General features: G+C 43.3%; 1 protein-coding gene across 6 annotated transcripts in view; it reads left to right on the top strand.

Moving 5' to 3' along the window:
- STIM1 (stromal interaction molecule 1) overlaps nucleotides 1-16,853 on the top strand; it is a 235,037-nt gene that overhangs the window by 182,310 nt on the left and 35,874 nt on the right. For all 6 annotated transcript variants that reach the window (XM_066367057.1, XM_066367065.1, XM_066367074.1 and 3 more), the window contains exons 4-5: nucleotides 6,763-6,874; nucleotides 10,909-11,024. In XM_066367057.1, coding sequence (XP_066223154.1) covers nucleotides 6,763-6,874; nucleotides 10,909-11,024 — 228 coding nt within the window. The remainder of the gene's footprint in view (nucleotides 1-6,762; nucleotides 6,875-10,908; nucleotides 11,025-16,853) is intronic.

Genomic DNA, 16,853 nt, shown 5'->3' with positions numbered 1-16,853 from the left:
AGACAGGTATTGCTAGAGAGTAAGCTACATGGGGGGAAGGGATTTCTGTCTTGATCACTGCTCTGTTCCCAATGCCTTGCACAAAATTCTATAGTACAAAGTAAGTGTTTTCAAGACTGGATGAATATTTTATAGAAGGGGAATTGAGATTCAGACTGTGATTTACCCAAACTAGTCCATGTCAGACATGATAGAAATCAAGGTCTTATGGCTTCAAACCCAGTACTTTTTCTAATATATTCTACAATAAAAAGCCAATGTTCCAAAATGCCCAGAGATTTGGCAATTCTGAATGATTTTATTTTTTTGTGGTTATCTCAGACAAAAATAAGATGTTTCATTAATTTAATATAAACATCTTTCTCAAATGCAGATGGCCTCTTCCTATCTAGATGGAGGCCAAGCTATCTATCTTTACTGTCTTAGAAGCTAACTAAAATCTATTTCTGGGATTCCCTACTGATGTGCATAAGATAAATACTTTTTTTCTAAAAATACTAAACCCTATTTACTTTTTATAAGTTTGTGGGGAGAGTGATGCTGTCAGTGAGAAAATATAACATATATACTGGTAAGATGTACAACAGGTGATCCAGGACCCACAGATTGCCTTTGTTTGTTCATTTATTCATTTATACCTATTATTTTTTCCCATCAGTGAACTTTACAGAGTACTTAGAATGATGTAGCCCTGTGTTAAACTTTGGGGAATACATAAATGGAAAAGACATGTTCCCTACCAAATTACTTGCAGTGTAATGGAGAAGAGAGATATGTGACTAAATAATAACAATATAACATACATGTCAGAAAAGAAGTCTGTATAAAGAAAATGATAAGTAAACAGAGAAGGGAGAGCTAATGCTTATTTTGAAGGTTTTAGAAGAGAGGATTTTGAAATGGGCTCCAAAGAGTTTCAACAAGCAAAGAGGTAGAGCTGGGTTTTTAAGGATTGATTAGTTGGTGCTTAGCAGGGGCGGAAGAGGGAAGAGCTTTTCTGGAAATAACAAACAAAAGTAGTCTGAGTACAGCGTTCAAGGATGAATAAGTAAATGCAAGATGCTGATTCTAAATAAGGACTCCACAGGTAAGAGCTACAGCAGAAGCAGCCTCCGGGCAAGGTTATGATATTCAGGTCTTCTGTGTTGGGATGAATTAGACTGTTAGTCCAGTAGTTTCCAGTGGCAATATGCACACTTCAGCAGGGCCTACACAGACAATCAATTGGGGTGCTATAAGAAAACACTAGAATCTAAGGCCATACCACCCTGAAAGGGCCTGATCTTGTCTGATCTCAGAAGCTAAGCAGGGTCAGGCCCTGGTTAGTACTTGGATGGGAGAGAACACTAAAGCTTGTATTTATATTGCATTTACTTTATCTTATACTTTATTTTTATGTATGTTTTATAATATACCTAATGTCACGACATGAATCTGATTTATAAACAGATATTCATATATTGTCAATGTATGCTCAAAAACTTTTTTTTTGTATTTTTTTGAAGTAAGCGGGGAGGCAGAGAGACATGCCCGCATGCGTCCAACCAGAATCCACCTGGCAACCCCACTAGGGGGCCATGCTCTGCCCATCTGGGCCATCATTCTGTTGCAACTGGAACCATTCTAGCGCATGAGGTGGAGGCCATGGAGCCATCCTCAGCACCCGGGCCAATTTTGCGCCAATGGAGCCCAGGCTGCGGGAGGGGAAGAGAGAGATTGGGAGGGAAAGAGAGAGATAGAGAGAAAGAAGAGGGGGAAAGGTGGAGAAGCATATGGACACTTCTCCTGTGTGCCCTGGCCAGGAATTGAACCTGGAACTTCCACACGCCAGGCCGATGCTCTACCACTGAGCTAAGCGGCCAGGGCATGCTCAAAAACTTTTTACAGGTAGATTATTTTATTAAAAATGTTGGAGGCCTCAGCTGTGGTGGTGCAGTGGATAAAGTGTCGACCTGAAATACTGAGGTCACTGGTTCGAAACCCCGGGCTTGCCTGGTCAAGGCACATATGGGAGTTGATGCTTCCTGCTCCTCCCCCCTTCTCTCTCTCTCTCTCTCTTTCTCTCTCTCCTTTTAAAAACAAAACAAAACAAGCAAAAACAATACATTGGAGACTACAAATTTAGTCACCTTATTCATTCCTTTACTAAAGGACCGTTTATTGCCAAAGACTCCAGGGGTTAGCCTTCTCTGATTCTGTGTTGTATTGCCATTTTGCCAAGAGATGTAGTCTTTGATCTCTCTAGGGAGCACATGGACAGGCTCAGGGGGCTGAAAGACTGATGACTTTAAAAAACTACCTCTTGTTTGAATGTCTTCCTAGGATTTGGACATGTGAGTCATTTGCAGCCTGTATTAGTACTAAGCTCTTAGTTAGTGCCTTTCACTGTCAGCCACAGCTGTCTGTACCTACTGTTGCCTTCTTCCTCCCTTTAGCCTGGAAAAACTTCTCATTTTCTCTTTTGGAATGAGAAAACAGAACAAGGCTTTTAACTTCTAGGTACTTGAACCTTAGGGACAAGAGACTGACATCTCAACTTGACGGTTAAGTTATCTCTTTATCCTGGGACAAGGGTTGCTATCTGCTAAGAATCCAGCTCATCCTGACTTATTTTGTTCAGACCGCAGTCACTCTGGTTGGACAACATCATGCTGCCACGCCCTACCTAGGCAGGGCATCTACCTAGGTAACAGAATGGTATGCTGAGCACAAAAAACAAAAACTAAAACCAACTGCTTTGAGGTTTGGCCTGACATACTGAAGCCATTAGCCTTTTCCCCTGTAGCTTAGCTACATAGGGACCAAAGGTGTTCAGAGTACTCCTCAGAGGACTCCCTTATAAAACCCTCTGCCTCACCTAATGCAGTGTTTAGAACTGTGGTTCTCAGTTGGGGGCAGTTCTGTTCCCCGGGCGACAGTTGGCAGCATGATATTGACACCTACTGCACAGATATCAGGGGTGTTTTCAAATGTCTTACGATGCACAGAATAGCCCCCCACAGCAAAGAAGTATCCTGTCCAGAATTTCAATGGTGCAGAGACTGAGAAACGCTGGTCTAGAGTGACTGACTTCTGCCTGTCTCCACCAAAGTGTAGAGTGCAGAGAGGAATTCCTGCATGCCAAAGGTCTATGCTCAGCCTTGTATCAAGGCATCCTCCCAGTGGACAAAAGGCCATTGTAGCACCACTAGCCTCAGGCCTTTCTATCAATAAAAACCTGGCCTTCTTTCCACTCTACATGTCCAGGAGAAAGGCCCCTTTGTCCTGAATGCGGATGAGCTACCTTGGCAGCAGTGGCAGGAGCGTGTTGTTCTCTGTGCTCTACAGGCCAGCACTTGTCTGTCTGCCTCATGTCTGCATGTCACTGGACAACGCCTTTATTACCTGTTACTCCAAACCACAGTAAATAATCACATTTGTAATATGTGTGACTATGTATTCATTTTCAGGAATGATAGCTAATACCTTCTACTTTCTGTAATGCCTCTTTAATCCCAGCTCTGTCATCTTCCTTTCCCAAACCCTAGGATTTGAACATATCTCTTGAAAATTAATTACTCTCTTCTCTTATGTATTTTAGTCTTGGAATTAGAAATTTAAGCAAGCAATGACAACGCACCCTTCACCTAAACCTCCAGGATCTTGTCTTCTGGGATGTAGTAGTCTTAGGGCACTATACTTCCTTCATTTTATCCCATGGCACCTTTCCCTCTCACCTCCTGTGTGTCTTCAAATAGTCTAATCTTCCTCCAAAGTCTCTTGGCTTCAGAGCTTTCCTCCTGAGCTCCAGTAGCTTCCTGAGGCCATTAGGAAATTGGAGCATTTATGCCTTCAACTTAGTCTCATTCAGGCTGTCTTTCTGAGGGTCTGCTTTGGACCATTGCTGGGTTCCACTGTAGGGGAAGTGGGGAATGAAGTACAAGGGTCCAGCCTTCCAGCTTCTCTGTCTTATGAGAGAGACAGAAACAACCTGAGATCTGAGGTGTGTCTACCAGAGGAATGCCTGTTTTTTTTGACAAGCATTTCAGAAGTTAACTATCTACCTGAGCTGTATATTAGTCTAAGATGATTGTTATTATTGTTTGGCCCACAGTCAGAATATTTCTGGAACTCCTCATTTAGAGTAGTTATCCTTTAGTAAATTCTTGTTAATGCCACTGTGTATGAAGCTCTCTTTTAGAGACAGTGGGTGAGGAAAACTGAATGGGACATGGTCCATTCCTAATGTTTCCTAATTATTATAAGATTAAAAGGAAACTAGCATTCGAAAGAAAGACAGTTGGTAAAGATATGAATCTTAAATGAGGAAGGTAGTAAATCCCACCATTTCATTCTGCTTCAAAACTTTAGGCTTCTTTTTTTTTTTTTGTATTTTTCTGAAGCTGGAAACGGGGAGAGACAGACAGACTCCCGCATGCGCCCTACCGGGATCCACCCGGCATGCCCGCCAGGGGCGAAGCTCTGCCCACCAGGGGGCGATGCTCTGCCCCTCCGGGGCGTTGCTCTGTTGCGACCAGAGCCACTCTAGCGCCTGGGGCAGAGGCCAAGGAGCCATCCCCAGCGCTCGGGCCATCTTTGCTCCAATGGAGCCTCGGCTGCAGGAGGGGAAGAGAGAGACAGAGAGGAAGGAGAGGGGGAGGGGTGTAGAAGCAGATGGGTGCTTCTCCTGTGTGCCCTGGCCGGGAATCAAACCCAGGACTTCTGTACGCCAGGCCGACGCTCTACCACTGAGCCAACCGGCCAGGGCCAACTTTAGGCTTCTTGATGTTTACAGCAGTCGTTTTCAAACTTGAGGAATGTAAAATTTTCTTTTAAGGGAAATAATTTTTCTTGGACCTGAAATAATGACTTAAATTATTTTATTGCCCTGGCCGGTGCCTAGTGGATAGAGCATTGCCTGTGTACGGATGTCCTGGGTTTGATCCCCGGTAAGGGCACACAGGAGAAGTGACCATCTGCTTCTCTTCCCCTCTCTCTCCCCTTCTCTTCCTCTTCCCCTCCCTCAGTCAGTGGCTTGATTGGCTCGAGCATTGGCGCCAGGCACTGAGAATAACTCAGTTGGTCCAAATGTTGGCTTTAGGTGATGAGGGTAGCTTGGTTCATTCTAGCATTGGCCCCAGATAGAGTTGCTGGTGGATCCCAGTCGGGGCACATGTGGGAGTCTGTCTCATTATCTCCCCTCCTCTCACCTAAAAGAATATATATATACATTCTTTTATATATATATTATAATATATATTATATATATTTTTATATATTATAATATTTATATATATTATATTACTTAAATGTATACAAACATAAAATGAGGCTTAAGTTGCTATATAAAATTTGTGCAAATATAAACAAAAACAGATGTATACATTAAAGAAAAACAAATTTCAAATCCAGTAAAATGTTAGCTTTTTACTGAAACTCAATTGCTCGCAGGCACCTTATGTTCAGCATGCATTTGTTACTGGGTGCCATCTGGTGACTCAGTCCTCCCACCATCATTCTTTATTCAAGCTACTATGAAATTTTGATTTATATAATACATCATGATGTCATTTGACCTTCACTTGGCTTGAACTTATTCCTTGTATAGTCTACTGCTATTCCTTTCTTGTTGACTCTTGGCAAAGTAGGGAGATAAGTTTGTTATCTATCTAAACACCATGCAAATATTATTTTGTTTATTGACTTTAGACAGAGGAGAGAGAGAGAGTAAGAAAGTTGGGGTAAGAGTGGGAAGCATCAACTCATAGTAGCTGCTTCTCATGTGTGTCTTGTCCAGGCAAGCCCAGGGTTTTGAACTAGCAACCTCAGCATTCCAGGTTGATGCTTGACCCACTGTGCCACCACAGGTCAGGCCCCACACAAATATTATTCTAAAAGGGTTATTTTATAATTATCCATTTAAAAATCACAACATTACAATATTGAGAAATGATTTAGCTACAGTGGCCATGTAGGATGATAATGTGATTCGCTTTGTGAGTGATCACTCAGTAATTATTTCAGTTAGAATTGGCTCCTGCCTGACCTGTGGTGGCGCAGTTGATAAAGCGTCAACCTGGAAACACTGAGGTTGCCGGTTCAAAACCCTGGCTTGCCTGGTCAAGGCACATATGGGAGTTGATGCTTCCTGCTCCTCCCCCTTCCCTCTCTCTCTCTCTCTCTCTCCCCCTCTCTCCCCCTCCTCTCTAAAATGAAAAAAGAAAAGAAAAAAAAAGATTTAAAGTGGGAGTCTGTCTGACTGCCTCCCCGTTTCCAGCTTCAGAAAAATACAAAAAAAAAAAAAAAAAAAAAAAAATTGGCTCCTGTTGTGACAGAAAATCTTTTCAATCTAATATAAACAAAAGGGAACATTTACTTGTTGCACAAAACTAAAAAAATCTGTGAATAGGGTTGTTGCCAGGTATGATCTGACTCAGGGCTTGAGTGACATCATCTGGATCCATCTTTCTATATGCCACATATGTATATACAGGGCAAGGTAAAAGTTGCAAGTATGCAAAAGACAAAGTTTATTTTTATATTGTAATATTTACTATTAATGTTTTTCCATATGAACAACTGTAAACCTACTTTTGCCCACCCCTGTATAAATATATATAAACAAAAAGTAGAGTGTGTAATTTTTTTATATGTAGGATTTTATGGAATGGTGAGATGTTAAACATATAAACATATGGCAAATGTTAAGGTCATTGTGACTGGCAGTAAGGCAAGCAGTGCTTGGCATTCTGGACTCATGGCTTTCCTTGTCTCTTCCCACAGTATACAACTGGACTGTGGACGAGGTGGTACAGTGGCTGATCACATATGTGGAACTGCCTCAGTATGAGGAGACCTTCCGGAAGCTGCAGCTCAGTGGCCATGCCATGCCAAGGTCAGGAAGAGACTGGGTTCTCTCACTTGGGGGTGCAGGGAATGGGCTGGGGTCAGCCTGCCTTCAGATTGGTCTGTCCAGTTAAATGAGGTTACACCCTTTTTAGGGCAGAATTTAGAGACCTCTGCTCTTCTCACATCTACTGTCAACTTGCTGTAAAGCATGATAGCTACTTAGCATCCATCCTCTTATATAATATTTCTATCAGTACTGGGAATAGTACTAATAGCTGTCATTTATTGAGTACTTACCACAGGCCAGGCATGCTACCTCAACATATTTTATACAGTGTCTCAATTAATTCTTACCTCAGTCCTATACGGTAGGTATTATTATATAAAGATGATGAAACTGGTTAAGTATCTTTTCCAAGGTCACATGGCTAGTTAGAAACAAAGCTCTAGATCTGGGTAGACTTCAAAGCCTGTGCTATTGCTCTTTTCTTTTGCTTTTCCCCCAAGAGCTGCCTCTTTTATTGCCCAGGAACCTCGGGGCTCTAGAAGCTTCCCCTGAATCCATATACAGTTTATGTATTCTAAAGACATTGTGCCGAGGTGGGGCTGACTACCGCTGGACCCAGCTTCCTCTCTGGAATGACTCTTCTAATAGCTATTGTGCTCTAACTTTGCCTCCTTTACAGGCACAATATGCTAGGGCTTGGTATGGGAGTAGGGAGGAGATGAAGTACTACTTGGACTTCTTGTTATGGCAATCTGGTGCCATATGTCATTTAGTCATTAACCCATTTACTTATTCATTCAACAAATATTTACTGGGTACCTGCTTTGCAGCAAGCACTTGTGCTGAGTTCTAGGGATAAAGATGATAACAACCTGCCCTTGTTCTCAAAGGGCTTTACTGTCTGGTAAGTGCTGATTGTGTATAATCTCTCATCTTATATATGGGCTTCAGCAAAGGGGAAAAGGAGAGGTGAAGATGTTAGAATGCCCGCACATTGCGGTCTCCAACCACAGAGCTACCGGGCACTGCTACCCAGGCCTAGCTGAGCTGACTGTTGCCTCCTCAACTGCCTGCAGCTTTCTCTTCACCGCTTTTCCCTGCTCTGGAAAGAGTAATAATCTTTGCACATCCCTTTATAGAGTGCTTTCCTACCTGTTATCTCAGTTGATTCTCACAATTCTGGGAAGAAAGAATTACTGTCCCAACTTTTAGGAAATGAACTGAATTTCAAATATATTGTGATTTATCCAAGCTGGTAGATGGCAGAGGTGAGATTTGAACCCAAGATGCCTGGTTCCAAGTGCCCTGCTTTTTTCACTGCATCTTCTTATTCCATGTAGTTGAAGATGGGCTTCCTTTTCAGTTTTGTTCTATTTGACAAAACTTTATCAAGCACCTACCATATGCCATGCTCTGTCCTGGGTCCTGAGGACAAAGACATGCGTTAGACCTCATATCATTAGGAACTCCATGTTTAATGGAAGAGACAAACATTTGAATAGATGATTGACCATGTACTCCAGGATTTAGGTTTCTTTCTCATTACCCATGGAAATAGCAGTAATGCCTTGTGATTCACTGGACCATTTCATCTTGAGGAATGGCTATGACTTGGATTAAAATTGTAAAGCTTAGGATAAGTCAGTTCTCAGGTCATGGGCTCACTTCGCCCTCCTGTGGCTACGATTAGGTCTAAGACCAGATTCAGCTAAGTTGAGCTCAGGAATAGAGGGAGCCAAGCTGTGACACCTTTGTGACAGCAGGAAGCATGGAGCTTTCAGTACATAAAATAGGGATAGTTCTAGGCCCATCACTAGGTAGGATAGTATAATGGAAAGAATCTAGCAGATTTGAGATTGTTTCTTGGCTTTGCCACTTACTTGCTATGTGACTTTGGGCAAGTTACTCAACTCTGAGTGCCAGTTGTTATATCTGTAAAGTGGAACTAATAATAGAACTGGGTTCTTAAAACCATGAGAACTAAATTAGATATTGTATGTGAACTGTCAGAACAGTACAAGATACAGAGTAGTTGCTTAGTAAATGTTTTTCATTTCTCTCATCACTTAGAAGTAGATAGTGTTCAAGTTCATAGGTTTCTTTGACAAATAGACTGTACAAAGGATGACACTTATTTTGATCAGTCAGATGAAGTCCAGTACACCTGGTAGAAGTGCTGTAAAGAGGAGCCCTAAGAATTCCCATGCTTGTAGGAAGTGTCTGATTTTACATAAGTTTACACAGAAGGAAACTGAGGCCCCAAGAAAGAGACCCAGCAGCTTATGATTGGACAGGTAAGTCACCTAAGGATTGATCTGAGACAAGAAACTACTATATAGACCTCCTGAGTACCCCCTCATCAGTGTCTCATTGCCCCTTTTTAGGTGGGCTCGATTGCTTCCCTGGGCTAGAGAAGGAAGTAGCTGCTCCTGCATGCCCAGGCAGGAGTATAAATGCACCTTGTGATGTCGGAAGCTGCTTTTCTACCTGGGGAAAAAAATGTGTTCAAAAGAGCATTGACCTTATGGAATAGTACAGTAAAATGCTCAGTTGTGGGACCCAGACCTGTGGTTTTTCAATTTTTCATATCTTAGACTCTTCTCTTCCTATACCCACTGCATTCCAGCAGAAGGGAAACAAAGTCCAGTTTTTCCACGATCATTTTCTTGTTCACAGACCCTCTTTTATTTTTTTATTTATTTATTTTTTTTTTTTTCTGAAGCTGGAAATGGGGAGAGACAGTCAGACAGACTCCCGCATGCGCCCGACCGGATCCACCCGGCACGCCCACCAGGGGGCGATGCTCTGCCCCTCCGGGGCGTCGCTCTGCCGTGACCAGAGCCACTCTAGCGCCTGGGGCAGAGGCCAAGGAGCCATCCCCAGCGCCCGGGCCATCTTTGCTCCAATGGAGCCTCGGCTGCGGGAGGGGAAGAGAGAAACAGAGAGGAAGGAGAGGGGGAGGGGTGGAGAAGCAGATGGGCGCTTCTCCTGTGTGCCCTGGCCGGGAATCGAATCCGGGACTTCTGCACGCCAGGCGGACGCTCTACCACTGAGCCAACCGGCCAGGGCCCAGACCCTCTTTTATTAAAGTTATAATTATTATTATTATTTTAGCGAGCGAGAGAGAAAGAAACAGGAAGGGAGAGAGATGAGAAGCATCAATTCGTAGTTGCATCACTGTAGTTGTTCATTGATTGCTTTCTCACATGTGCCTTGACCAGGGGGCTCCAGCAGAGTGAGTGACCCCTTGTTTAAACCAGCAACCTTGGGCTTTAAACTAGCAACCCTTGGGCTCAAGCCAGCGACCATTGGGTCATGTCTATGATCCCACGCTCAAGCTGGTAACCCTGTGCTCAAGCCTGTGAGCCTGCACTCAAGCCAGGACATCAGGGTTTTGAACCTGGGACCTCAGTGTCCCAGGTTGATGCCCTATTAATGATGCTATCACTGGTCAGGCTATTAGAGTTATTAATAAGAGTGTGGTTGAAGGTCACAAAAATTATAGTCATCTGATTGAGAGTAAATTACAGTGACTCAAGTATAAGCTAATAAGACATTCAGTGTTTATCATCAGCAGGTTTATATTTAATGAATTAAACATATTCATTAATAAAATATATTTAATTGGGTTAAGATTCAGATAATTCAGAGGCCCCCAGAATCACTAGGTCATATAGCTTGACATTTTGACAAGGGCTGGACAAGAGAATGCATTTACAAATAGTGGGAGTGTAAAGACAGATGTATAGTGGATAAGCCCTGTGAGGGGAAGCACAACAGAAAATTTACAGTTGGGTGTGGGAATGGTCATAAATAGTTAATCCTTAGAGTTGGATACTTAGGAGAAGCAGACATGTGGAGAAGGATGAACAAATTCTTGGTAAACATTATGTGTCCCTGAATTCTCCTGATTGAGATCCACTGGTATAGACTCCATGTTCTAGAGAGCAGAGGGGAGCAGTCACTAGGAGCTAGAAGTCACGTAAGTATTCCTAGAACTGGTAGGCAGTTTTACGAGGATCCTTCATGGCTTTTCTGGCAGGAAACTGAGCACCTACTCTTTGCCTCAACAGGCTTGCTGTAACCAACACCACCATGACAGGGACTGTGCTGAAGATGACAGACCGGAGCCATCGGCAGAAGCTGCAGCTGAAGGCCCTGGACACAGTGCTCTTTGGGCCTCCACTCTGTGAGTCCTGTGGAGAGAAGGGCTGCTTGTGTGCCGTGGACCCCAAGGCTGTTGGGGTGGCTGGGCTGAGGCGCCAGGACTCCTAGGTGCGCCTGCAAGGCAGTGCCGCCACTTTTTTTACACTGTTGAGATAAGAAATTGTTTTACATTTCAGTCCAGCCAGATATCAGCATCCATTAATTAAATACATTATTAAAATGTCTTCTGTATGCCACTTACGTGCTGGAACTTGTAGGAAGACCTGGATGAATCATATTCTGCCCTAAGGGGATAGAATGAATGTTCTAGAGAGGTACACAGTACTTCTGAGGTCCAGAGGAGGGGTGGAGTGAGCACACCATCAAAGAGGAGTCGTGTCAGCTCTGCCTGTAAGGATGGGCAGGTCTTTATTCCATGGTGGTGTCCAGAGAAGATGTGTGGGTGGAGGAAACAACCTGAGCAGAAACACAAAGGCCAAAATACAGAAGGAATCCTCAGGCATAAAAGTAACCCATAGGGGCTGAAGGCCATTTAGCTGTTCCCTGCTCTCACTGTGGGTATGCAGAATGTCTGAACTAATTGGTGACCATCCTGTGTCCTTGGACAACCAAAGGGGACTAAGTGGACTTTCACTGAAGCTGGCCTAAGGAAGGGTGTTCTCTTCAGCCAGGATTTAGTTGAGAGAATTAGGTGGTTCAGCTCCTGAAGATATGCAAGAGCTTGATATTCTTTTTCTTATTCTAAGTGAACTCAGGAGGAACAAATATTTCTTAGAAAAGTAGCCTTGACTAAACAGGCTTTTAGGGTTTCTTCCTTGCCTCTGAGAGCTGTTGTTGCATCAGCTGAGGATGCCAGTAGCAGAATACTATAGAACCAAGAACCAGTCCAGGGAAGCATCTGGCATGTAGGTTGGGAGACGGGAAGTGACTAGTAGTGGGTATGGGATTTCTTTATGGAATAATGATAATGTTTTAAAATTAATTGTGCTAATAGTTGTATAACCTTGTAAATATGCAAAAACCATTGAATTTTAAAAGGTTGTATTTTAGGGTATATGAATTATATCTCAGTCATCAAATTCTTGTACATCTGGATTTTTTCTAACTCCTGGACTTTGATATAGAGAACTTATAGAGTTTAGGAAAGCACCTTTATCTCTTTTCAAAATTGCCACTCACTGCGTGATCTTGGTTAGGTCACTTTTCTCAGGGTGTGCCTTCTGATTTGTATCATGAAACAACTGAGCTAACTGATCCTTAACATTCCTTTCAGCTGCTACATTCTATAATTTTTGGGAGAAACCCTTTGGTTGATAAGGGACCTGTATAAAAGACAGGAGGTTTGTTCCTTCCTACTACTCTATATCCTGTACATTTAGGAATTTTGTGTCCCTTGCCTGATCAAGTGATCTTTGGCAATTTAGCTCTCCTGCCTAAATTTAGGTTTCCTTACCTGTGAAATGGGCTTGGTCAGTAAGGCTATTACTGGCTTTCTCATTCAAGGACTCACAGAGAGCTGAATATTCTCCTGAGAGCTAAAATTTTGATATCTAGCAGCTATACTGATTGCAAATATTGTGTTGATACTTTCCTATACTTTTCTATTGATGCTTGTTAAAGAAAAAGTTTGAAAATTGCTGCTGGAATCTGAGGAAACTACTAAAAAACCCATTTCTAGGCGACTTCAGCAAGGATAGAGATGTGCCTGGTGGGGACCTGCAAAAAAATCCCTGGATCTATGTTCTTCTAGACTCTGTGTTCCCATCTGAGCATAGACTAAAACCCCTAGATCAGTGCTGTTCCCTGTCCAACACTGATGGAGGACACAGAGTGAGGGCCTATGCTGGCTCTGACCTGTGTTCTGCACTGGGATGAGTTCTTTTTTCGAGAGAAACAGGCGGACAGGGAGGTAGAGATGAGAAGCATCAACTCATAGTTGCGACACCTTAGTTGTTCATTGATTGCTTTCTCATATGTGCCTTGATCAGGGGATCCAGCTGAGCCAGTGACCCCTTGCTCAAGCCAATGACCTTGGATTTCTAGCCAGTGACCTTTGGGTCATTTCTGTGATCCCACACTCAAGCTGGTGACCCCATGCTCAAGCTGGCGACATTGAGGTTTTGAACCTGGGTCCTCAGCATCCCAGGCTAATGTTCTACCTACTGCACCACTTCCTAGTTAGGCTGGATGAGTTCTTAAGGCCATAGTACTCACTCCTTCCCATAAGGCATGTAGTAGATAAACACTCCAGAGAACCTGGGCCAGTTACAGCTGCCAGCCATGGCTACCTTGCCCATCCTTAATGAAAGTCCTGCCATTGGTCAGAGGTATGAGAAATATCAAAATCAAAGGTTGTTGTGCAGTAACCAGGAGGGTCTGCTGAGTGAGCAGAATCTATCTGCTTGCAGCAGCTTCAGTGCTTGGGAAGAGGGACAGGGATCAGATTGGCTCAGCAGAGGGTCATCTTATGGTCCATTTTCTGACAGTAGAAGACATCTCAGTCCTCCTCATGTGGCCACAGAGCAGCACATGGCCCTTTACTGACTTTCCCACCCTGCAAAGTTGGCTCTAGGCTTGGAGGCCCATGTGGGGTTCCCCTGACCATGCCAGTAGTCAACTGTTAGGTGTGCTGTGAGAAGCAGAGGCCCAAAGCCAGTGTCCAGTTTGAGGCTCAAGCTGATGTCTCACTCTGGTAGCAGATCATCCAGTGAGAGGAATTTTTCTCCTCTGCAGATAATTGCTCAGAGAAAATGAAGCTCAGAAAGATGAGGTGAATTTTTAGAGGTCATTCAACTTTTAGGTAGCGGAGCCATGACCTAGATCCAGGTCTTTGATTTATATTTTAGTACTCTTTTCTACTCTGTAATCCAACCCTCTGTTCTGTCAGAAGAAATATGTTATAAAGATTTTCAGTTTTGAAATCAAGCAAACTGGTCCTGTCAGTCAGGAGTTTTGTGGCATTGGGCATATTCCCAAGGTTCTCTGTGCTTCAGTATCCCCTAAACCAGGGGTCAGGAACCTATGGCTCACGAGTCAGATGTGGCTCTTTTGATGGCTGCATCTGGCTCGCAGACAAATCTTTAATTAAAAAAATAATAATCTTAAAAATATTAAACATTCTCATGTATTACAATCCATTCATTTCCTACCGCTCATGTTCATGGTTGTGGGTGGCTGGATCCAATCACAGCTGTCCGTGGGACAACACCAAATTTTTATTGGATAATGCATAACTACACGGGTTGTTGTATGGCTCTTATGGAATTACTTTTTAAAATATGTGGCGTTCATGGCTCTCTCGGCCAAAAAGGTTCCCGACCCCTGCCCTAAACAAATGGTACAATATACATACTGCTGTGGTTAGTCTTGAGCTAGGAGCTACTGTTCCCTGGGTGCTTTGAGCAGTAGTATTAACGAGGCTGTAGAGAGAGGCCTGCCAAGTAATCGTTGGGGTTGGGGCAAGTTGTGGAGAGGAAAAGACAAGACGACACCTTGTCTTCCTTCTTCAGTAGCTCAGATAATAGGGAAGAATTCTTGGTAAGCAGGAGTGCCCCTCTCTGGCAAAGCTTGCTCTAGTCTCTCTCAGCTCTATCCTTACTTTCTTTCTCCTTTCTGTTATGTTCAACTCACCCTTGAAGCCTTCTCTGGATGCCTTTCTAGCCTCTTCCCAGGCATTCTCAATCCTTCCCTCTTACTCTCTCTCCTCTGGGAAAGCCACAGCACTTTGTACGTGCTTCCTTTATAAACATTCGGTTTCCCTGTCCACTACCATTTAAACTGGGAACTCCCTGAGGGTAGAAACAGCTTTGTTCATCTGTCACCAGCAGTTAGCATGAGTCCCAGCAAGGAGTAGGTGTCAGGTGATGTATGCTAGAAGTTATACAGAAGGAGGTTGGACCTTGCCAGAGCTGCAGGACTGAGGTGAGATGGAGGAAGAATCCTTTACAGCTTGCTTGTGAGGAGAATTGCTACCTGTGGAGCATCTTTGGATAGGTGAGGCAGTTATAGCACTTTGGGGGCTATAACCAGAAGGAAGGTGGGTTCCAGGTTAAACAGACACCTCAGCACAAAAGACTGTGTAAATGGCAATAGAAATTCCTAGCACATGTTTTAGCAGTAAGGGATGAATATCTGTATCTGTAAGGGAAATGGTATTGTGGGCAGCAGGGAAGGTGGAGAGAATAGATTGGGAGAGGGGATTCCAGATATTGAAGATGATTAAAGCTCACAATCTCAGTACTAACTGGTACCTTGGAAATTCTCACCATTACTCCAACTCTGTTAACATGTCAGCATCTCATTTGTTTACACTCTCTTCCCTGCCTTAGGCCTGATTATGTTAACAGTTGACCTCATTTTGCTAAAACCTATTTACAGCATTCAGGCTAGGAATTCTGCCACCCGCTGGATTCTCAGGTCCCAGCCAGCTACCCTGGGTTAGCTCTATTCATTTGGCCAGCCACATGTGCTCTCATGAAACCTCCCTGGTCTCTCTGCCCTGGTTATGTTCCCTGGGTGCAGGGTGGATTCTTAACACTGAGCTTGTGTCTGTCAGATTGTGCAGAACAGCTAGCCATATTCTTTATGTCCCCAGGAGCTGGTATTTGTCCCTCACATGTACTTTATCATGTACAGTCTCCCCCTGTACACACACACACACACACACACACACACACACCTTTTTAGACTGAAACTTTCCTTCCTCCTTCTCTTTTTTTCTCTGCTTTCCACCGTTGCTGAGTACTTGCTCTGATCAGGTTCTATACTAAGTATTGAGCTACAAAGTATGGGACTGTAAATTAGTCTTGTACCTGGCCCTGAGGAACTCACAGACTATCAGAAAGAAGGTGACTGACATGAAAGCTGAAAAACACACAAGGCTGTCCCCAATATAGCTAGAGATAAACAATGTTTAACTGTTCAAAGAGTGGGTTCATCAGGGAATCCTAGGTCAGAGGAGAAGGAACGGAAGGATCTCTGTGGACTGTGGTGGGCTGGGATGTTAGATAGTAGGAACTGAAGAATGGGAATGGGATTATGAAGGGAAGAAGTACATCATTATTTAGTCATAGACTAGACACTGATTTCCATATTCTCCTGTTTTTCTGACACAATAATTCATAGATTCTATATTATTCAGGGCTCTCAAGAGAAATGGAACCAATAGGATATGTATATAGATATATGTAAGAAGAGATTTATTATAGGGATTGGCTCACATAATTATGAGGCCAAGAGTTTTGTGGTCTGCCATCCCTAAGCTAGAAAAGAGCCAGTGGTGTAATTCAGCCCAAGTCCAAAGGCCAGAGAATCAGAGGGCTGATGGTGTAAGTCCCTTTCTGAGTCTAAAGACCAAGAACCAGGAGCACTTATATAAGGAAGCAGGAGAAGATGGATCTCTCAGTTCAAACTGAGAGAGCAAATCTACACTTCCTCTGCCTTTGGGCCTATTCAGGCCCTCAATGGCCTGAGGATGGTTGGATGATGCCCACTTATGTTAGTGAAGGTGATCTTTACTCAGTCTACTGATTCAAATACTAATCTCTTATGAAGACAACCTCACAGACACAACCAGAAATAATAATTTATTAGCTATCTGACACAAAAAATACAATCATAAATTCATTTAAGACTGAGGCTCAGCGGGAACATGTGACACAGTGGATTGAGCACTGACCTGGAATGCTGAGGTCACCGATTCAAAACTCCAGGCTTGCCTGGTCAAAGCACATACAATAAGCAACCAAGGAACATCTACAGTGGAGCAACTACTTCTCGTCCTCTCCTCCTCTCTTTGTAAAAACAATAAATAAAATCTTAAAAAAAAAGATGGGGTTCAGCCCAGGGCTCC

This window comes from Saccopteryx leptura, chromosome 1 (genome assembly GCF_036850995.1).
Source record: "Saccopteryx leptura isolate mSacLep1 chromosome 1, mSacLep1_pri_phased_curated, whole genome shotgun sequence".
Lineage (NCBI taxonomy): Eukaryota > Metazoa > Chordata > Mammalia > Chiroptera > Emballonuridae > Saccopteryx > Saccopteryx leptura.
The sequence above is the reverse complement of the archived record's forward strand: the minus strand, read 5'-3'. Positions and strand labels throughout refer to the sequence as shown.